At 43.5% G+C, this 23,318-nt stretch overlaps 1 protein-coding gene across 1 annotated transcript in view; it reads right to left on the minus strand.

Moving 5' to 3' along the window:
• Positions 1 to 4,115: 4,115 nt before the first annotated feature.
• The window catches only part of LOC146797491 (histone-lysine N-methyltransferase SETMAR), a 28,149-nt gene continuing 8,946 nt past the window's right edge, over positions 4,116 to 23,318 (minus strand). Inside the window, exon 2 of the mRNA XM_085624513.1 lies at positions 4,116 to 5,679. Coding sequence (XP_085480639.1) covers positions 4,876 to 5,679 — 804 coding nt within the window. The 3' untranslated portion in view covers positions 4,116 to 4,875. The remainder of the gene's footprint in view (positions 5,680 to 23,318) is intronic.

The raw sequence follows: 23,318 nt of genomic DNA on the forward strand, positions 1-23,318 counted from the left end.
GCAGCTGGAAAGGGAGGGCCACATGAGACACATGGAGGAAGCTGGTAATGACCACGCAGGCGGAGACATGCCACAGGCTGCTGTACTGGCGGGATAGTATGGTCCCACTTTCTCCTACCCTACCACGAGTGCAACTACACTAACGCGGTTATGGCTGAGGAGCACACAAGTGGCCCCGGGGGGTGAGGGGTGGGGGCAAGAGTAAGGGGGGAGGGGGGAGGGAGTTACGCATGTACAAATGGTTTACGCTGCCATTGTTATTGTTTCTTTGCTTTGTAAGTAATTCATCTGTTTCATTGCTCGAGCTGAACGATCAGCATTGGACCACACAAGTAACCGGGAGGTTGATACACTGCTTTTCTACTGCATCTTAGAGACTGCATCAGAACTGGCAGAAGGCAGTACAGCTAGCTCCTGGGTGAGCTTTTATGGTCTCATTCGCAGCAAAGTTTGAACGCATGTCAAACTAATGTGGTCCCATGCCCATGTACTGATTAACAATTTATGCATGATTGCAAACTTCTGTATGCAATGCCTGTTATTATTGCGTGTACTCTTAAAATAATAAAAACAGATTGGATAAAAAATATTGAATATTTAAGATATCAGTAGGTTTTCATAAGCTCAGCGCTGCAGTCTGATCTCTGGACTGTTTATTCTGTGGAATTAGGCAGTGTTTCCCAAACCATATATAATTAGGGCAATGGAATATAAAATTCTCTAAGCACTCTACAATAGCATTGTTACAGTGGCACGCCCCTATAGATTCTTAGTCCAGTTGAAATGTTTCAGCCTGATTCTGGTGTAGATAAACTTCACCTGGAGTGGTAACAAGATTTCTGAGTTTAATTTCCTCGTCATAGGTTTTTTTTTTTACTCTGAATAGGTGCTGCCATAGGTAAGTTACTTGCTGCTTCAGTTTTCTCATCCACTTGGCGCCAGAGGCTTTCTTAACAGCTCTAGTATCTAATTGATATAAATTATTGCCAATAGATGTCAAGCCTCGTGAGCATCAGTATAATGCGTTCTTGCAAAGAGAGCAAGTCTTTCCTGGTTCTACCCAACAGGTGGGGTGACTTGGTTTGATAAACAAATCTTTAATGGGGCAAAACTCTGAGCCAATACAATTAGGCAAGCTGCGCAAACTCACAGATACAGGTTTATGATATATCTTAGTCAAAGGTGTAGTAAACGTGATGAATATTTAAAAGCCACCTGAAAAGCCTATTTTAGTTGGAGCCGATGCTAGCGGTATTACATTGTCCTCATAGCCTTATAAAACATAACATCAAAATACTCTCTCCGATGCCTTTATTTGCAGTTTTTTCTGTTTATTATGAAAGCATATCTTGTTGGAAGTGCTTAATTCACTCTCACACATATATATGCAAATTAGGAAGCAGAGGACTCTGGGTAGTTCCCACATATAGGTGGAGAGCAGCTCCTATATTGAGCACCCTGCAACACTCCAAATCTACTCATCTCAAATGTCTGGTTTTCTAGCAAAAGTTTTAAGCATAGGATTAGCACAGTGCCATCCATGCCGAGCTAGAAAGGAAAAAAGCCTTTTGCCATTTATACAGCAAAGTCTTTAGGCATAGAATTAGCAAAGTGCCATCCATGCCGAGCTGTAAAGTGACAAAAGCCTTTTACCACTCCAAGTACAGTATTACTGCTTTGGATCTGTAAGATACCATCCAAGCCAACCTGGAATGCATAAAAACAACCCCTGACACTGGTTTCGCTCTCATTAGATCTCGTCAGAGAGGTATAGCTTTGTCCAGACACAAGAGAGCACCCAGTACAAGTCAAAAAAATACCCTTTCAGGCTTAGAGTGCTGAATAAATTATGCAAAATAGGAAGCACAGAACTCTGGGTAGTTCCCAAAGTTAGGTGGGGAGCAAGTCTTATATAGAGCACCCAGCAACACCAGCGGCTTGTCTCGCAGGCAGCAAAGTTGCTGCAGATAACTAATCCCCTTGCCATTCATTGGTTACGCCCTCAGGTGGGCCTCTCAAGTGAGTTCTCAATTCTGTTGTATCCTGGGATTCGTAGTACTGCACAGCCTACATTTTACCCTCTGGTGGGCTGATCATGCCAAACAGTCAAAACTCATGCCTTCTGAACATTCCGCTTTGTGGCTGTAACAAGCTTGGAATCCTCCGAGCTAGTTTTGGATCGCCAGGTAGGATGAAAAATAAGCTGTGCATCTTACTTAAGCAGCCCACTGGAGGGCAAGAAGATAATATGACTTTACCTGGTGGAATAACAACATCCACTAAAGGATAACCATGGATATTGCAATACTACTAATCCCACAATGCATTTGGTCTCTTGTGACAGCTCACCAGATGGCAATAAAGGCAACTGATATGATTAGTAGTGTGCAGAATGTTTGGTGGTGGTATTTCTTCGTACACCATTGCTAGGGTTACCGAATACCTTGGTTACCCGGTCTTGATTCCATCTCATGCTTCTTTCTTTTACCACCCTGCAATTACAGCTCCCATTTCTTTATAGCACTGTTGCAGGTTCTTTTTTCATTCTTGCTGTCTGTCACTATTTCCCTATCTTTCTTTCCCTCTTTTGTTTTCCTTTGCCTGCCTTACACTCTTCATGCTCTGGGTCAAAATCTGATGGTGAAAACTGGCACCTGCCAGCCCTTTAACTACCAGCCAAAATTAAGCACTGCCTGCAAAACATAAATATATATCTCATTTGGAGATCTACTTAGTACATAGCCAGGCCTGGAAACCCTGAAGCCAAAACGTGTGTGTTCCGTGGTGAAAACTTTGCCACAGGCCGTTTCTGCCTGTGGACGCTTCTTGGGGTTGCATTCCGCATAAAGCGCTGCATGATGTGCCACTGTTCACAGCTACGGTGGTGCTGTGGCTGCGAAACAACGAAGAACACGCGATAAAAGTCACATGTAAGAATTCGTGCACTCATTAGAGTTTACTTTCCTCAACAGACCAGGTTTTACCCACGTGTTTAGATTAGAAACGTTTCCTCATTTCTTTCCAGCAGGAAGGCAGTGGAACACTCATCGCTTGCGTGTTATCTGTATGACACAGCAGCTCTGTAGTGAAGCAGAGAAGGAAAGAAAGCGCTTTACTATATGAGAACCGAGACAGGAGAGGCCGCTTTGTGGCAGCCACCCTGGCCTAAGTGCTCTAAAATAGCCGGAGGAAGGCCCAGACCAGTGTGCTTGTGATTAGATTGTGCAGCTCTCTGGATTCTGCACGCTTTCCACCACAGAAACATCCTACCGAGGGAAGACCCACTGGCGCCTTAATCCCAAGCTTCGTCTGCCAAACATCCAGATCAGTGGAGAGGGGTGGGGGGGGGGGGGGGGGAGAATAGACCTATGCATTTAGTGCGAGACATGCAAAAGCTGGCCTTGTGTGCCGCAGATGAGTGTATCGGATTGCAATGAGAAGACATGATGTACACAAAGGATTGAAAAAAGGGGTTCTCGGCGTCCTACACATTTGGAAACGTTTTGGAAATAAATGATGGTGTTTGAAGAAATTCTGGGGATACTGTGTTTGATGAGGTCTCAATAATAGCGGATTTCTACAGCCTTTGCAGGAGATAATTTGAGGTTAGCATTTTACCACCAAATAGGTAAGCCATATTTGCGGCCCTTGACATGCATCAACACATGGTTTGGTACAGATTCTACACATACCAGAACAAGTTCATATCGGTCACTGATATTATAGCCTCTGCATTTTAATTTTGCCTCTTGTGGCCATGATGAACGTTTGCCTCTTTGGGAATTCTGAAAGAGTTGTGTATGGAGGACTAGAACCAAGGCCTTCGAAGACTTACTTCCAAGGGAGAAGGTCTGCTCCCTGGACTTAACAGAGCAGTCTTGGTTTCAGCGTGGACACTGCTTATTGAAGTAACCTTTACGGAGGTCATAGAACTCGGCAGCCTGTGCATTAAACCACCATGGGATCTGGAGGTGAAAGAACACTTCAAACCTTGTGGATTCCTGTCCAGAAACCTCAGATCTATAAAGCGGGATGGATCCCGCACAGAATAAATATATTATTGGTGGATAGCTCTCACCTGCATGCAATACATCTCTGAAAAAGAGTAAAGACCCTTAAAAAAGAATAATTTTTTTACTGAAGAAGAAGAATGTTCTTTTGGACAATAAGCAAAAAATATTGAAATGTAAGAAAGCAACTGCCTACATACATGAATCCTCAATTCCTGCAGATAAATCATAAAATAATGTGATGCATTTTGAAGACCAAACCAGATTATACAGGAGGAACACCAAGTCTGATGCTGTTCTTTTCTGTGCATCTATACTCCTCTGCGCTCGCTCATTAGTATACCTGCAAACCACAAGCTTAGGTCCACAGTACCCACCTTATTTTACGCCACTGCCTTAAGATCTCACAGTCTGACCATAATTGATAACTCACAAGATGCCTTCTGACCTGCATAAAATGACTAGACTGCTGTTAGGGGCAGGCAGCCTGGGTTCAGATTTCTAGGAGAAGTTGACCATTCCTCAAAAGCAAACATTGCTATTGGTAGTTCCTTAGCCACGCAACCAATGACTTTGGAATGTCTTCTAACCATTCAGTGTCCCGGTTCGGTTCCTACAGATCACTGTTCCAGCAGTGAGGTGCATCTACCTAATGAATAGATGCTCCCACCTCCGGTTTTGTTCTCTCTTGACCAACATGTTCATGAACTTAGAAGTATGAATGAAGTGAAAGAGCCTTAATGTTGGCCTTTTTGTCCATAACTTGAGGGAGGCACTTTAACTGTTAACATTATATGTTTGAGATTTCTATTTGGCAAACCTTGGATCGTAACCTTTCGCATAAACCTCATATTCTGATTGGTAGTCAGGCCACGCCTGGGTCAGAGTCTTCCTCACCTGTCCTGTGATACAGATCTCCTTCATATGGTAAAGAACCGTTGCAGGATTCAGTCCCACAGTGACAGGGTTTATGTGGGACTCTGTCTTTTGCAGACTCCTCTTCCAGCTTTACTGGACCAGATAAATTCTGGAACCTTCCAGAATAATCATAACACAGCTCCTCCCCAGCTTGGATGTCCTGTGCTGCGAAAAGGGCTAGTTTTGGCACCATGGAGTCAATACGGACTGGCACCATGACCAGGTTGGGACAACAAGAGTGGTTGAGGAATCTCCCAATGTTCCCTATGCTTGCTGGGTCGATGAACGTCTCCATAACTTGTCCGTTGTGCAGGTGCTCTCGCACTGCGATGAGGTAGTTGGAGTCCGAGGGCTGCTGACGTTTTACCCTACGTCGAGCCTCATGGAGGCCCAGAACCTCCCCAGCATACTCGCATACGAACTGTCCTTTTTCTATAGGCTCCAAGGAGCGCACCCCCAAACCCTTCTCCTCAGTCCGGAACAGCAGGAGGTGTGTCTGCAGACCCCGTTGGACAACACGATTGGGGCAGAACTCACCACAACTGCACATAACATTGCATTCAAATATAGGCATAGTGGTGGTCCCCGCTGCTTCATCCATTTGCAGGCAGCGGTGTTCATAATTGTTACCATGACGAAGGCACTGGCAGGTAATCGCTGAACAGGGCGTGGTCTGGCAGCTGCATCCAGTAAACATAACTTCCGCCGGGTCGAGGTCAGCACCGGGTCCCACCACATTCTCAGGTGTGTACTGTAAAGGAGGGACAGGTAGAAATAAGAGCGTGACTGTTTATATGATTATCAAACTAGTTTCTTAAAAAAATATAGAATAAGGCAGCATTATTATATTTTTATCTAGTTTAACAGAAAACTAGCCAATAAACGAGGAGCATCTGAGCAAAAAGAAAAATATCCACTCAGAGGAAACTGAATATAAAACCTAGTAATGCTGAGCCATAAGCTAAAAATGTAGGTGCTGGTACGCAAGCTTTTATTTTTTAGTCTTTCACAAAAATCCCACTGGTTAAGCATCATTAATTTATCAACGTCGACCCTACACATTCAGATTTTCTACTGGTACAAAATCCACCAGCGCACAATTAATTACTTTCGAGGTGTAAATGCACATTAACTTTTTTTCTTCCACTGGAAAATTATTTTCTATGCACAGAAGCCTTTTCTTCTTTTTCCCTCTTAAAATATGGGGATGTTTGGGCGATCTAAACCCTCAGTTTACACACTTAGATTTGCCTTTTTTAACACTCACTCTCGGTGTCAGCTGTGGGTGGAACATGATTGGGAAGGTCGGTGAGAAGTCTATGGGTGCTCCTAATTTTCTCAAGGGCTACCACCCGACCACACCTTCTACCCCTAAACTTCACCCTGAATAAGTTCCAAATGATGTCGATTTCTGAATTGCAGCTGGAAATCCAATTTTTTTTTTTTGATCTCGTAATTTGCACTTAAGTACACATAAAGCTTTGTGATCATGGTGTATAGTGAAACAACGAGAAAAAAGAAACCTATGTGCAAAGGCATCTTGAGTCAGATGGGGCAGAGATGCAAGCAAAAGGGAACAGGTTCCTCTTCAGCAAGGGGTCTGCCATGATTTACAGGAATTAACAAGCCACAAAACAAATTTACCAGCACAGCGCTTCAAAAATGTTGAACATGAATAAAACAAAAAGTGAAAAGACTCTAGAGGTGGACTGTTACATTCGCAAACCAAAACATTTTCAGAATTCATAATAATTGGAGTACTTTTTTGATGCATAGTAGGTGCTTTATTTGCAGGACCACTGAAATGATACAATGCTGTGCCGTTTTCCCTATAGTTATGCCGCTGTGCCACATAACCTGTAATTTGCTGCATAATCTGCAGATTTTTACTAGTCATCCATTACTTGCTTCTTCTTGTGGTTGGGTGTTAAATTAGTAAAAATACGGTGAAATCTCTTCCCAGACAGTGTTACCATGGGGGGAAAAAACCGAAATAAGTATTGCAGCATGTGCAGCGTTACACTGCATAATGTAGTCAAACCTAGTGCTTAAACTGGTCGTCTTCAATCACATAATTGTAGCAGTCCCGCTTATTTGGCAGTGACTTGTAAAGGTCTCCTTTACTGTTCCATGATCCCTCTCCGCATGCTGACCTGATTAGGTTTCACCTGCGAGAACATGCACTAGCGCATGTGTTCTCACTTGCTTGACTCTTGTGTTCTATAATGGGCTTGGAACATACCCATTGGTTACCATCTGTTTTGCAGCATTGTCACTTTTTTTGCAGCCTTCTAATTTGGCGGGGCTTGCCCTGAGTTTCTTCCTTTTCTTTCGGTGGTGCATGGATCAAGCACAGATTAATTAACTTTAGTGTCCTTTTGCTGGCCATCCACTGCTCACGCTGTGCTTCAGGTACTAATTCTTTTTTTTTTTTTAAATGGTATGAAGCGGTCAACGTCTGCTGCATCATAGCACTTGTTTTTATCTCCCCCGCCTGCCCCCATTCTGTTTCTTCTTCCCCACCTACTTCCTTCTGTTTTACCCGCCCTTCAGTCCCTGTTTCTTCTCCCCCTTCCCTGTTTTGTCTCGCCCCTACCAGCCTTCCTCCTGTCTGGTTTTCTTCTCCCTATCCTACTGACAGATGTAAAAAGAAAATGCTATGAAGTGTTTTTTTAACAGTCCTCATACCCACCTACAACCTGCCTCCCCTTACCCACCCCACTTATTGCCAATAGCTCGCCCATAGGCATGCTTGTGTTTTTTAAGGTGAGACGTTTTAGCCGCAGGAGGGACAAGGTGCAATGACTTGAGTGATAAAGCAATATCTAAGCAAACTGGATCTAAAGTTGTGTATTTTAGATGATATAAGTGTTGAGCAATATGGGGGGGGAGGGAATTCTGCACCTTACACCCCCTTAGTGCTCTGACCGTACACTCTCACATGTCCGGGACACATATACTGTGGAACCAAAGGCCTCAATACAGAGGGTTTTGCTTGCGCTTGACAGTGAGAAACCGAGGAGAAAAATAACCTTCAAAGAGAGCGTTAAAGAGACGTGCATGGAGGTGAAAAAAAGAGACATGTGGTGTAATCGAGATTGAACAGCCTTAGTATTTAGCAACGCTGGCACTCATATCTCTGTGGGGGGGGGGGGGGGGGCTTCTAGGAACATTTTCGGACCTTTGCGCCACCTTGTTTTCTAACAAATGAAGTGCTGGATAATTATACCCAGGCAGCTTTGGTATTTGCGAACTCTAGCGGGATATTCTGTATATACGTGTACACAAGGGAATCTGTCAAGGAAGAACTGCAAATTACACCAAGTCAGGAGGAGCTAGGGTGAGTTTTACTGAAAGCTCCCTCACCATAGCTGCCCTACTATTGTCCCCAGAGGAACCTCTGCTAAGAGCCTCCTCCAGAATGTTATGGAGCCGAACGCCTGGCACCAGAGGGACCATGAAAAGTCACCATACCGGCAGTGCCAGCAGCAAGCTTTTAAGAAAAACTTTGGGCTACTGAACTTTTGTTTTTAAACACAAATTAAGTAGTGGCACTAACCTGCACAAAGGTAAATTGTCCTAGCACAGGAGTGGGTTGGTAAGTGTATACACCCTCACTGTGCTTGACTTCTAGTTGTACTGCGAACGTCACACCACATACAGTTCTGTTGGGAACATGCCAATCCAGACCGAAGCAGTCTGCCCTTACACTCTTCTTAAAACCTTGCTTTCGTCATTACCCATTTCCTTGAAGCCTAGACATGGAGGGAGCTTTCTGGTGAATGTCTTTTGTGATAAGAACTTGTGTCGAAAATAGTAGAGCAACTTGCTTCCTGTGTCTCCATCACTGAGCCGAATACTGTCGATGGAATTACACCGCCCCTCTTACACACAGCGAACAGAGCACAGATGCCTCAGAGGATTAGAAATAGGACGTAGTACCGGGGGGCCTGGACATTTCTGTATTTTGGGAAAACCATAACATTCCATCTTCCCAAATTAGGAAGCATTCATATGTAGTTCATTTCTTACCAGCCTGGGAGCAGTTATCTGATCTGATGTTTCACGAGATAAGTGTAGATTCTCGGGAGCTGGTTCTGTTCCTTTTTTAAGTTTCTTTTATTCCGGCTTTGAAATTAAAAAAATAGAAGCCCTGCAAAATAATAGTGAGGGAGAGCTGCCCATCAGATAAAGTGTGGATGGAGGGAGGGCAGAGGCAGAACTGAAGCCATCCCCTGACAGCTCAGACCCTATCAGGGAGAATAACAATTACTGTGGATGAAATCTCAGAAGGAAGCTAGCCTTCCATAACACCCGAAATGATAGTGGTTGGGGATCCTGGACAGAAATAGCACTACATCAAATAAGTTGGCGAAACAGAGTGAAGATGTATGCATATCAGCAGCAAAATGTAATCAACTGAATTGGGTGACCACAAAATATATTGTACCAATTGTACCAGAGGCCAAACTGCACCAGGACCTGGTGTCATTTAAAGATCTATATGTAGAGACTTAGGACGTCATTGGCCTTCTACTGGAAAATAACGAATTGTAACATTATTCAATACAAAGGGGAAACATTACCAAGAGACCATGGTTATTCAAAACACATGGAATGAGGTCATGGAGCCATTTTATGTGCAGAACAGACTTGTCCTGAAGAGGCAGAGTGAATAATTCCACAGCTGCAATTTATCAACATGGGAAAGAAGGAATTCCAAGTAATGAGAGGGATGTATAAAAGTCTATATCACATACAGAATATAAATAGGAGAAATAAGATCTCATGGTAGTGTCATCCTGTCCAGGGCATCCTTCTTCACATATGTGTAGCCTCATTAACAAATGAAGAACCATCCAATAAGCTATTGGTTTAATATTGTGTGGGTGTACGGATGAACTGTAGTACTGTGTAATAATTGTAATAAAGAGTATTTAAATAATAAAACACCTCTGTGGGATATTTATCTGCAGAAGATTTAAATAGATACCGTCTTAGGAAACTTACTGTTCCATTTACATGTTCTCATTTCTCAGGTAGGTAGCAGAGGCCCTTTGCAGAGAACACTTAAGATTGGCATGATCCCAGCCCAGCACCACTTGCTTATGTCAGGGTTCACGGCCCAGCACTGTACGCTGGGTGATATTGGCTGACCACAGGCAGTGTGCTTGTCATACCTCCTGAAGTTGTGAATTCTTCCCCAGTCGGGTGAGGACAGCTTCGTGTCCAGTTTCCATCGGATCAGCAGCACTCAAGGAGCTCAAAGGGAGTCCTTGGAACACAATTACACCCGACTGCTCTTTATCCGCTTGCTGCAGAGAAACCCTCACATTTTCAAACTGTGCTTCTCGCCCTTTCTGCCCAGCGAGACCTTATTACTTAGTTTGTCATCAGCTACTTGGAGGCTCTTAGACACAACATCTGGAAATATCTCTATTATGACGCCAATTATGCATTAATGGGACTGCCTGGTTTCCTGTTCGACAACTCCTCTTATTGTTCAAAAAGAGCTGCGGGAGAGAGCAGACGACAGCTCATGACATCACATCTTGTAATATTTTATTGGGGGGGAAGGGGGAGTAGGGAATGTGCTAAAAGCCTTCATTGTATCTGCACTTGCCAGCTATCCCTCCTTAGCAGTGCAATTCCAAGCCATATTTATCAATGTGAATACATTTTAAAAAAACATACTTTCTTGAAAATCCATACAGCAATGCTGACAGTCGCCTTTTTCTCTTGTTGGACAACGAAGTGGAGAAAAAGCTACCATATTAATTGGACACAGGCACCAGTGTCCTATCTCTTAATTTGAGAAACATCTTTTATTATCACCATATTCAAACTTATTCATTTTGACCTTGCCACTTGGGTTTTGATCCCGGTTACAGCACGTGACCTACATATGCAATTTTGGACACATAGCCGCTATCTCCTAGTGCCTTAAATTGTAAATATTTTTGAAACGTAAAAATGGGATAATGAAAAGACTGACTCTGTGTTACACTAGCTACAGATACCAACTAATGCTTTCAATCGCCTCTTCAACAGATTGGTTCTGATTGGCACCAGATTACACAATCAGCAATGTACACACTACTGTTGGAAGTAAGGCGCCAGAAGTTTAAGATAACCCTGCGATGTAAAAGCATTCTCTATACTGCCTCCGCTACTCCTTTTAGTTAGGTTTACACTATATAAAATACCCAATGTAATTAAAGTACTCCAAGGCTACTTTTTCTCTCTGCACGCAGCATGTGCATCAACCCACCAAGCAATCTCACTTGCAAGGCCTGTAGATTATACACAATTCGCTGCACAAGGTCCTCAGCCTCCAGAGCTCACCCATTGGAAATGAGGCCAGTAATATGCTGAAATTACAGTTTCCGATGCACAAGCTCAGCTCACCAGTCTTTTTTTATTTTCTATTATTTTACACACAGAGATAATCCTTGAATAGATTTGAAGGGCTTAAAGAACTTGGCCCATTTTTCCGACTACTGTGCTCCCTCCCACTACACCACTAATGCAGATCCCTCTCCACCTCCTCCCTGCCCCACTCACTGCACCAACATTTACGATTGGATACTACTCCACAATGATTGTCTCGAAGTCTCCGATACGTCCCTTAATGTCAATCACAAAAAATTCACCCCTCAATCCATCCCACTGAATTGAGGCGGGTGTTGCAGATTACACCCGTTTTATTATTATTTTTATGACAAATGGATTTTCAGAAGCTCTCCTTGTTTAATGGGATTAACTACAGAAGACAGCACTTTCTGTGCAGCTTTCTAGCTAGCTAATGGCTCATTGCCAATATTGGCTCGTGTAGATCGACAGTCAGTTCCAACACTCTGATGCTCGTCTATCTGTTTCTCTCTTTTTAATTAAGAAGATTTTACCTTCAGTGAGTGGAATGTTCTAATAGCATTATAACTCTTCTATCCAGCTTTACTGGTTTTTAAAGGCCCTCACCCTCGTTATCGGCCCTTGCCTGTAGCTCAGGCCTCTAACTTGGGATCAAAGCCTTCATCAACTGGCTCTAATGCTATATTGTTCACCGGAATTCTAAGTTGGTGGCAGGTACTTAAAGGAGCTAGCAATGATTTACTTGCCTGTCTTGGCTTAGATGAGGTGGATGGGCACCAACAGCATTATTCCACCCACTATGCACCATCACTTTTTGCTCCAGCAAATTAGCAGTAGTTAACGTCATCTGGAAAGGGCATTAAGACCTGTTAATGCCCAGAAAGCAACAGAAATTTCATGTCATAGTTCATTTGGTCTGTTTGCTGGACCAAAGAGGCCAGTACTATATTTATGGCCAACTGGCCATCTGCAAATAGGAGTCTAAATATCTTGACTGAGTTTCTGACCATGGGTGCTCTCAGGTGAGCACCATCTTTGAGTGTCTCCGACCTCGCCTCGACAGGTCTATACATTGATGGTTGAAGCTCGCATGCAGGGACGGTGCACACAGGTAGTGGGATTTTAAGGGAACATTCGGAGTAATGGAAGATGCCAACATTCCAGCAGAAAATGACCAACCACAATTACTGGTTCAATGGTGTGGTCAAGATCCAGCTACTTCTATTATTAAATAACACATTAGTCTATTAAGTGTTCTTCCACTTGCCAGCTTTTGTAGGAGGCTGGAGTGCATCGAAGGTCTTCTTGCTGTATTTCCAGAAAAACTCATATTCCTTGCAATTCGAATATCCTCACACTGCTGATGTGAACCTCCTCCCCCTTCACCCCACATGCATCAGGAGAAATTAAGCTCATTACAGATATGGTTTTATGCTTGAAATAAGTTCAATTTTAAATTGCCAGTCACTTTTTTCATGAGCCCAATCAGTGTGGCATCTGTGCAGATGTTTCTAATGTATAAGTGTGCTGTCACACACAAGAATGTTGGCCAACAATAGCACAATGAATATTGCCTGTGGGGATCTCGGAGGGTGGCCAAGGAGGAGATGTGTGCTCTTGTGCATGTAGTTTTCATCCAACCATCTAAAAGACTTTGTATAAGACTGTGTATAAGATGGATACTCGTTTTTGAGTGCTTTTGGACATATGCACAGAAAAGTGAAAAAGATGAATATTTAATGATAGCATGCCTCTTATTGCAATGCTATTGACTTTCATGTCAGTGGAATGAAATCACAGGGCCAATGCGGATGTTACTAGCCAAAGACGTCAAGCATCTGCTTGCCTTACACGGTCTCAGCAGTGCAAACATACACAGAGAATATTCTTTACCATGGTTAATGGGACCATTCAGTGAGCTTCAGTTCTGGAGAATACTCTGGATTGGGGTTACGGGGGATTTGAGTGCACTTCATCCCTGCAGCAGACTCTTTGTCGTGGTTAACAGGCCACTGAGAGTGCTTGATTTCTGGAGGATAGTCTTTTAGCTGGTGAATGTACCACTGAATATGCTTCTGCTCCCTCCTGAAGGATACTCTTGGACATGATGAGCTGGTCTTGGAGTGTCCTCTATTGCTGGAGGATATTACTTATTTCATTTGATAGGCCTTTGAGAACGCTTCATCTCTGCAGCATATTCTGATGATGCTCGTTTTGAGCCGAGGAAGAATAAAGTGTTCCATGTATACGGTCTCTAATGATGCACGCGCAGGCAATGATAACTAATTTATTCATCATATGCTCATCTTCTATTTCTTTAAGATCTTAATTCTGGTATATCGGTCTGCTGCTTGATGTTCCAGCTATAATCAATAAAGGATTATACAAACAAATTATTCTGCATAGTTGCTAATGAGGCTTGCAAGGGTTCCTATTTGTGGAGGTTATAGCTTATTAGAATTAATTGGCATCTGAATACGCTTTATTTCTGGAGTACGTCCTATATTATCGTTAATGGGTCTTGCACCATCACTAGACTACATGCATTATGAGCGCCATCACTAGAATAGGTGCATTATGAATGATGCACAATAGGGCGAGGAGCGTCACTGCATGTTATTTGGTATTTAGTAGCACATGTATTCAGTGTTGGAACACGCTCACTCTTCGTGGTATTTCTCAGCATGCTTGCTCAGTACTTGAGCGAGCTCAATCTCTCTAGAGATGTGATAATTAAGAGCGGTCTTCACTCAGCTGCAAAGCTCTTCTGGAGATAGGAGCTTCTTTGACACCAAATATCTCTGGTCCAGGACAGGGCAATGGACTGAGTCTCTGCTTTCGTCTCGATCATCATTGATGGCATCTTAAGGGTTATAGACAGATCCTATTAACTGGTCCAGGTTATGTCGGATCACTAAACGGTCTTGGTCACATTTGAGGAAATGAGGGAGCCGTGAGCAGTGGCCCTCCTAATTTCTACAAGCGAGGCCTATGGGTTGAACTGGAATCAAATATAGCCTTGGGAAAGCTTTCAAACCAGATCCACATTGTACTGAGAGAACACAGGCGAGTGAGCCCTAGTCCATCAGGGTGCCAAGGGGATGGCAGTTTGAGGAAACACCTAAATCAATTGAAAGAGTGTAGATGTTAAGTGTCCCTAGGTAAGATAACATAACGATATTTGAACACTGGAGGCTAATGCACTAGTACCCCGTATGTATTCTTACCTCGGGTCACTTAGTACCCACGCTCTTTCATGGGATTTAGTCAAGTATAAAACTTGCCCACCCCCTTGTTATTTGCACAACAGCAAATATGTACCTTCTATGTAAAGTGGAAGTCTACAAATGCATGTGCAAATTATGAGTAAACACATTTTATTCACAACTACCAGATAACGAGGAAAAGGACCCAAAGAAATAAAAGGAGTTTCGACTGAAAATGACCTTTTACCACCAAGGGAATAACATTACATTAGATGTTTTAGAAGGTTGCATATTAAGAGTCCTCAGACAAATTAATTTCTGTTGGGACAGAAAAGACCCTTGCATGGTGATGGACGTGTACCTCAGTCCTGAGTGCCCCAATTGCAATGATGTTTGGATCCCTGGCGCAATATTTTATTGTCATGGGCGGACAAGATCTATGTTCTGCACTGATTTTGGCATGGACGAGGATGTAATCAACAACATTAATGACCCCACTTATCCCTATGCTTTGCATGAGTGTTGTAAAATCATCCTGAATGTCGCCCAGTTCGCATGTGCTGACACTCAGAGTGAAGATGATGAGACAGAGCTTTCTAGCAATGCAACATCTGATACGAAGGCCTGATCTAGACTCAGTTGCAAACATTTCTGTATGGATGATGTAATATTTGTGGGCAAAGTGAGAAAATAATTTGCCACAAGGTAGTAGGAGTGCACTGCTCCCATATACGTAGATGCAAACTAGTTGGATGAAAGGTTGGTGTTGGTTTGAGTAATACGTATTGTGACTTTAACATCACCTTGAAAGCTGCTCACAGTTTTGTATTGGCTAACTCAGCTGGTTCCTCCTACAGGTCCCATTTATACCGGTCAGAAGCACTACGTGTACAACGCCTTCCTTCACCACTTTGTCCGCGTCCAATTCTCGTAACCATGGCAGTGTGGGGGTGAAAGTCTAGACTTTGAGACACAGATAATTTGTGATCAGATGGACTGACAGCCTTCTACACAGCTATTCCTCTCCTTCCAAACTGTGCACTTAATCCAGTGTGCACGGCAGAGTGCGCGTGGAATCCACACATGGCTGCTGGTAGATTATTTTGGTGGAGTTAGAGGTCAATCGGTCGATTTGGGGATGCGATTCTTAGGCTCGGCCTTTATCATACATTCCTAGTGTGGCTTTGATGTGAGTGAATTATAAAGAGCAGCCTAGCGTCGGTTTATTAGTGGACGACAGCCCCTGTTCTTGGCCACTACACATCCTCGGATGATTTGCGTAACCTCTTCTGCCTGTTCATGCATTTGTCGGGTCTTTCGAAGAGCATTCAAGTTCTCAATCAATTCTTTCGAGCTTTCTTGGCCTGTGGTAACAGGCAACTTTCATAGTGCTGGTTGGCCATTGGCGTGAAGCAAGTGCTTAGAGCAACAATGGCAGTGCGGTATTTATAAGTGGGCCATGAAGTGAAGAAGCGTACACTTCTTTACCGCGTCTTAAGATACACGTTTAGGCATTTAGGAGATTGGAATGCCAGTGTACTAACAATGCCAAGTTGGATAAGAGCAGGAAGGAAGGCCAGTCTAGTTCACGGACTGTCCTAGGTAATGCACATTAGTGGTCGGAATGGTGTAACAGGAGTTTTGAGTGTCTGCTGTACCCATGTCCAATGCTGTGTTACTGATCACGGGAATATGTCACAAGGAAAAAGTTGACTACAGAGAGACATGATGCTGGTCTTGTTTCTGTGCACCAGGTGCCCAGCATGTGCACATGAGCCTTTTATTTAAACAACATCAATACATCACGAGAAAAAGCAACAACTACAACACCATGGGATGTTCGCGTGGAGAGTAGGGCTTGTGCAGCACAACACCCCTGTTCCCACCGATCATTGTCTCCTAGTTGCCGGTTTACTGCCTTGGAGCTTTAGGCATCAGGAAAACGACATTTTACAAAACTTTAAATAAGTATTCCCCAAAAAATTATGACCTACATTTAGATCCAGGTAAGTTAAATTCCAGCATTGTACTTTACTTATTTTTGAAGTCTGTTTTCACCCGCTACTGCTCTACGTGTCTTGCCGTGGTATCAGCCCTTTAAACTCGAGATGGTGCTTGATTGATGAATTAACAAGAATATCTCAAAAGGCATCCCTTGCCCGTAGCTAGCCTTTGCTGCCGAAGCGCAGCACGCACGTCGCCATTCCCAGAAATAAATGTCTCTGGCTTTAAAGTTTGCAGATTAATTAAACCTTGCGGGCCGAGCAGAATCATGCGTGGCAGAGGTCTTCGATGGGGGCCGGAGAATAGCAGCGCGGATGCACATTTAAAATCCCTGCTGCGGAAGAAAGGCCCCTGGGCGGCCGCCAGCGCGAACCTTTCTTTATCTCTGTTCCGCGTGCATCCGAGGGATGCGCGAGCCAGGGCGAGGGCTCGTTCTATCGGATTTATTTTCAGCAGAACTGTGCGTTACCGAAAAGCCGCTCCTGGCAAATGTTTGATCCAATTTCATGCAACTTTCAGTTTATCTCGGCCGTGGAAAGGAGTTTCCAATGAAAATCTAATTTGAACAAATGCTGTAAGAAATACTGCGGAATGTCCGAGGTGAGAGTGCCCTCTGCTGGCAGTTCTTCGACAGTGCACGCACTGTAGTTTAAAAGGCGAGTTTATGCTTTCAGCGTGGTGGGTGGTTAAGAAGCTGCCCTGAGGGATGCTGCACATTGTTGCCAAGTGTTACTTCATCATAGTCGGCATTGGTTTCAGAACCACAAATTCAAATTAATATCATAATCCCCGTGAATCCCGGATTACAGCCAGAGAGCAGTTAGAAACAAACACTGGCCGCATGTCCCCCATAAAACAGCACAGTGGGCAACGTGTACTGCGGTCCACGAAGTATTATTGACACCATGAAATCCATTTGGGATTCCAGTGACATTTTCAAAACCGGGCCTTCCACCTCACCATTTCTGGTCACCAACCCTCTTCCATGGCTTTATATGGCCCATAAAACATAGGTACCTGTTACATACTTTAAGTATGTCTCTTTTTCAGTTGCACATTATACACGCACCTTGTCTGGAGAGACCAACCGCCCAGTAGATTATGGTGCCCTTCTGCAACCCCATTTGATATTGTACAACTTGTGAAGGAGCAGAAAAGCATATGGTATAAACCATGCATGTAGATCTGTTGAGGGTAATATATAAAAAACACTGACAACTTTAGACCCCCCCCCCCCCCAAAAAAAAAAATAGCAAATGCCTATCACCCTCCTCTGCATGCCCTGCCCTTATTAAAAACCCTACAGAAAGCTGCATGTTCTACTGTTTATTTTGTATACCTAGATGTGTTAAATGCCCACAGACCGCCCATCACCCGTTTTCTTTAAGTACTGGTAATCGTGTGCCTGCTATCTATAAATAATGTAATTGTGCTCTATCTATTCACCCCATCCATGTTTTCCCTCACAGCAAACATATATATATCCCTCAAAACGCACATCAAGCATACTAGGGTAGCACCTGGTGGAGTTTATTTTGAGAACACAAGACTAAATCCAATATTCAAATAAGAAAAAAATAAATAAATCACTACATTAACCATGGGTCTCAAGATATATATATTATTGTTGCTTATAGAGCGCGCGGCTACCTCCAACGGAGGTGTCCCGGCGCTAGCAGTGGATGCAGAGAGGTGAGGGCTGGTAACATAGCTCTAAGGTAAGCCTAAAAGCCAGGTCTTCAGAGTCTTTCTAAATACAGTTTCTGACTTGGCTTTCCGAATGTGCCCAGGCATAGAGTTCCATAGAGAAGCGGTTCTAACGGGGTACGATTGGCCGCCAAGCCTGGCTTTTGCGAAGTGGGGAATGACTAGGAGTTCCCGGTGATTTGACCTTAAAACCCTGGTCTGGTGGTATTTCTGGAGTCTCTGCTTCAAGTATTGAGGGCCAGTGTCTCTAGCTGCTCTATAGGCGAGAGTCAGTGCCTTAAACTCTATCCTACTTTTAACTGGCAGCCAATGCAGGCTACACAGATGGGGAGAAAATGCGGTGGCGAAGTGGCAAATTTCTGATGATATATATATTCATTCCAGATCAAACTACCAGGCTAGATCTCTTCTGAGTGGAAACTCGAGCATACTCAGAACAGTTTCTGCCTTGTGGGCCTCATCAGTTAGATAAAGCATCTGTCCAGTAGCACAGGGCGCACATCTGGGCCTACCATTTGCACTTAGGGCGTCATATTATAACATGATGGTGATTTGTAGAATGCTTGCAAAAGCCTCTGTTGCCAGCAATCGCCCATGCCACATTCCAGGTAACGCTAGTATCATTTATTCAGCATTGGAAGCAGAACATCTACAATATGTCAACTTTATTTTGAAGAAGCCCCGGGAATACAAAACGTCTGCTGAAACGAGTGCCCGTTTCAGGAAGACACCGGAGCTTTTAACTATTTTTAAACTCTTGGGATATAAGATACCATATTAAAAAAGTTGCTTCTGTCTCACAAATTCCACAATCAGTAAAGGAAGTTCAATGTTTCTTAGGGTTTTCAAATGTAAGCTTAGAAAATGGGACTTTAAGTAGTAGACATATTATGGAGTTTTCCAAGTTTATCTTCCTCTTCACTGAACTACTAAAGAACGGAGAAGATTTCTATTTCCTTTCATTTTGGAGGGAGTGCCTCTGATGCAGCGATTTCACGGAGGTTTCATGACATCAGATCCATATATAGAAGTGCGTTCCATTTGAGGGGACTCGCTTCCTGTGACATGATTTGCGCTTCCACAGATAATGAACTTCTGGATATTAGGGGGTTTACCATGAGAGAACTTTGAGTAGTAGTTGTTTTATCAAACATCCAGATAGCTTGGATGTATGATTAAACAACTACTACTCAAAGATCGAATGCCTTAACCACGAAGGCTAAATCACGAACACAGCCAAACCACTACATTCTTTACAACGACTTCCTTAACCACGAAAAATAATCTTTTGCTACATTACTCAAATATACAACAGTTTTTTTTTCTAAAACGTCTGTTTGAAACCCCTGAAAAAATAAGTTATTAATTTAAACATGTCTTTTATAATAAACAATTTTAAGTGAAGAAAGAACATGTGGAGGAACATTAAAGACATCGCGTTATAAGACGCTGTATGCTCATATTGTTTATGGGTTCAACCTTTCTCGCCTTGGATTCAGAGCAGTGCAACTTCCGTCTTTTGTTCATTTCCTTTATAAGAAGAGACCTCAGTCTGTTACCAGTCTTGGTTATGAACCTGATGTCCTGTGCCTTACTTCTATGTAGAAGACCTGGTGGTCCTTTATGGTCTCTTCACTCTGTGAGGGGTCTACGTCTTACTGATTAGCTAGCACTCGGGCAGTGTGTTACCTTACTGCTCAATCATTGCGCTAGAGGACAATTGAAAGCCGATTTTATTCGAACAAAAACGTTTTAATAACTGGATTGTGTTAATCTGTAATACGTGTGTTTTTAAACTTAGTAATTTGCAGTCAGCACACTTGTTACTTACCCGCATTTTCTCCAGCACACACGCGCTCGATACCTGCCGATTCAGGGCAAGGCACCGAGCACCAGGGATTTAGTGGCGGCCATTTTAGGGCGGGACAGAGCGGTGAGAGCGCTCTAGGCTCAGTGATAAAAAGAAACAGTCTTCTCCGCGATAGCGGACGCGTTTTAGCGGACGCACCTCGTCTTCGCCGGAGTCCTGCCAGAGTCAGCCCGTCTGTGCCCGTCCGGGCCAGGCCGGGACATAGGGCACAATACTCTGCCCCTTCACTATCCGGTATGTTAACAGGTGCCACACTTAGGGCGTTACGCCCCAATAACCATGATAACTGCATAACCCTGAACCCGTTATTAGCTGGCTTACAAACATGCCCTGAATGTACCCTTTCTTTGACTAACTATCAGCCCTATTCTGAAACCCCCCAGGGTACTGTTATCAAACCTTACCAGCAGGGAGAGAGTCCCAACAATTTTATATTCTACTTGGTAAACTGTCGTTCACTACCACAACACAAATTAGATATTTTTCATCTTTTAATGGAAAAAAAGCCCATCGCCATATTCTTAACCGAGACTTGGCTTCATGACGGATCAGGTCCAGACGTTGCAACTGCCCTCCCCCCGAGCTATGCTATTGTAAGGAGGGATCGGGTAGGCCAAACAGGAGGGGGTATTGCCATTATTCACAGTAGAGATTTTGTGTGCAACTTTGAACCTGCAGACATTCCTAACTGCGAAGCGGCATCATTTAAAATTACCCTCAGTCCCAATTTTACCTTCTCTGGCGTACTGATCTATCGACCGCCAGTAAATAATCCCTCTTGGTCAGATAATTTGGTAAACTTTATCCTACCCCAACATCTAAATGCTCAAAACTTTACTGTACTTGGAGATTTGAATCTTCATTTAGAAGATGACAACAACAAGACCTGCAAAAACTTAATAGACGACTTTATGGTTCTAGATATGACTTTACGTAATAGGGGTCCAACTCACAAAGCTGGACACTTGTTAGACCCTATTATATCAAATATGAAAGAACTCTCATGGTTTAACACTACTCCTGTTCTCTGGTCAGATCATTTCCTATTACGTTTCGCTATCTCACTTAAACCTACCAAATGTCCTGTTACGACTCCTTCAGAATCTTTTAGGAGAAATTGGAAATCTCTAAATTTGGAGGATCTCAACAATGCTTTGAGGAAAGATCACCCATGCTTAGATGGAGATATGGAAAGCATAGCAGAGACTACACAAACATGGTTAAATGGTGCAGCGGATACCTGCCTGCCCCTATCCCGTTGCAAAGGAAAAACACATCGCCCTCCCGCCCCCTGGTACACAGAAGCTCTTAAGAAAGAAAAATCCACATGTAAGACCCTGGAGAGGCAGTGGCGTAAAAACTATGAACTCCATCAAAAAGAAGTTTACCGAAAGGCCAGAAATAGCTATCATTCAGCATGCATGAAAGCTAAAGCATGCTATGTTACTACTAGCATTAACATGGCCGTAAATAAATCCCAGACTCTCTTTAATACTGTAAAAGAGCTGGCTGGTGAGAATTCAAGAGCGGAACCTACCCCTCTCAATACCCAGCAGTGCCAGGACTTGGCTTCGTTTTTCACCGATAAGATTGAGAACATTGTCTCTAATATCAAAAGGGACAGCACGATCACACTTAAACAATATAACATCCCCCAAGTCCCCAGAGGAAATTGTCATCTTGAAGCCTGGCCTCCCATTAATCTGGATACACTGAAGGAATTATTTAAATCGATCAAATCGGGTTCCCCACGTGACCCTATTCCTATCAGTATCTTAAGTAAATTAGAGGACTCTGCCATGATCTCCATAGCTGAGATACTGAACGCCTCCATTGAGCAGGCCACAGTTCCTGCTCTATGGAAACATGCTATGGTCAGTCCTCTACTTAAAAAGCCGGCCGCAGACCCTATGATATTGGCCAATTATCGTCCAATTTCATTACTGCCTGCCTTTTCAAAAATTTTGGAGAGGCACATCCATAAGGCACTTTCAACCTATGTGGAAAACAACGAGCTTCTTCATTCGTCCCAATCTGGGTTTAGGAGTGGTTATTCCACCGAGACGGCCCTGCTCGGGGTCACAGAAAAGATCAGGGAGCTCATGGATGACGGCCAAACGGTAGCATTGGTCTTGTTGGATCTAAGTGCGGCCTTCGACACTATTTCTCACTCCATACTGCTTGACAGGTTGGGGGAGAATGGTGTCGAAGGCAAAGCACTGGAGTGGATTAGATCATACTTATCCCTCCGCACTTTCCAGATCTCCTCTTCGGAGGCATGCTCTGAGGTATTTCACTCTCCTCATGGTGTGCCACAGGGATCGATCCTGAGCCCTTTGCTTTTTAATTTGTACCTACGACCATTGGCCAATCTTGCAGAAAATTTTGGTCTTATTTTAATGACTTATGCAGATGATTCTCAAATCCTGTTTTCACTTTCCAAATCTGACTCATCTGCTCCATCTGCATTAAAAATAGGCCTTCAGGAAATATTTAGTTGGATGTCAGCTAATCAACTTAAATTAAATGGGGAGAAAACAGAGGTCCTCCTCTTAGGGAATAGTAAAGATCTCTGGAGTGATCCCCATTGGCCATCGTCATTAGGTAAACTTCCACCTCCAGCCTCTCAGGTCAGAAACCTTGGGGTCATCATAGATGACAGTCTATCTATGACTCAGCAAGCCAACAAAGTGGCAGGCATATGTTTTACCATTCTTAAATGGCTTCGCAAAATTGTCTGGATGTTACCACCTACTACCCAGAAGAACGTAGTCAATGCCTTAGTGACATCTCGGCTTGATTACGGTAACATCTTGTACCTGGGCTCAAACAAAGCAGTAATAAGACGTCTGCAACTGGTGCAAAACGCTGCTGCCAGACTGCTTTGCAGAATCCCTAGATCCGCTAGGATCACCAAACATCTTAGGGACCTGCATTGGCTCAGGGTTGAAAACCGGATTCGTTTCAAAACCCTGACCTACCTATTTAAAATCAAAGCTGGCACTGCCCCCAAATACCTACAGGACCTTGCTAAGCCCTACCTCCCCAATCGCAGTCTTCGTTCTTGCACTGCTGCGAACTTTGCGGTACCGAGGTTCAAACGGGCTAGAATAGGCGGGAGATCATTTTCCTATTTGGGCCCAACTCTGTGGAACACATTACCCATTCATATACGCAAGGAGGAAAACTATATGAATTTTAGAAAAAGTGTAAAAACCTGGTTGTTCGACA

Source organism: Triturus cristatus, chromosome 9 (assembly GCF_964204655.1).
Source record: "Triturus cristatus chromosome 9, aTriCri1.1, whole genome shotgun sequence".
In the NCBI taxonomy this organism is placed as follows: domain Eukaryota; kingdom Metazoa; phylum Chordata; class Amphibia; order Caudata; family Salamandridae; genus Triturus; species Triturus cristatus.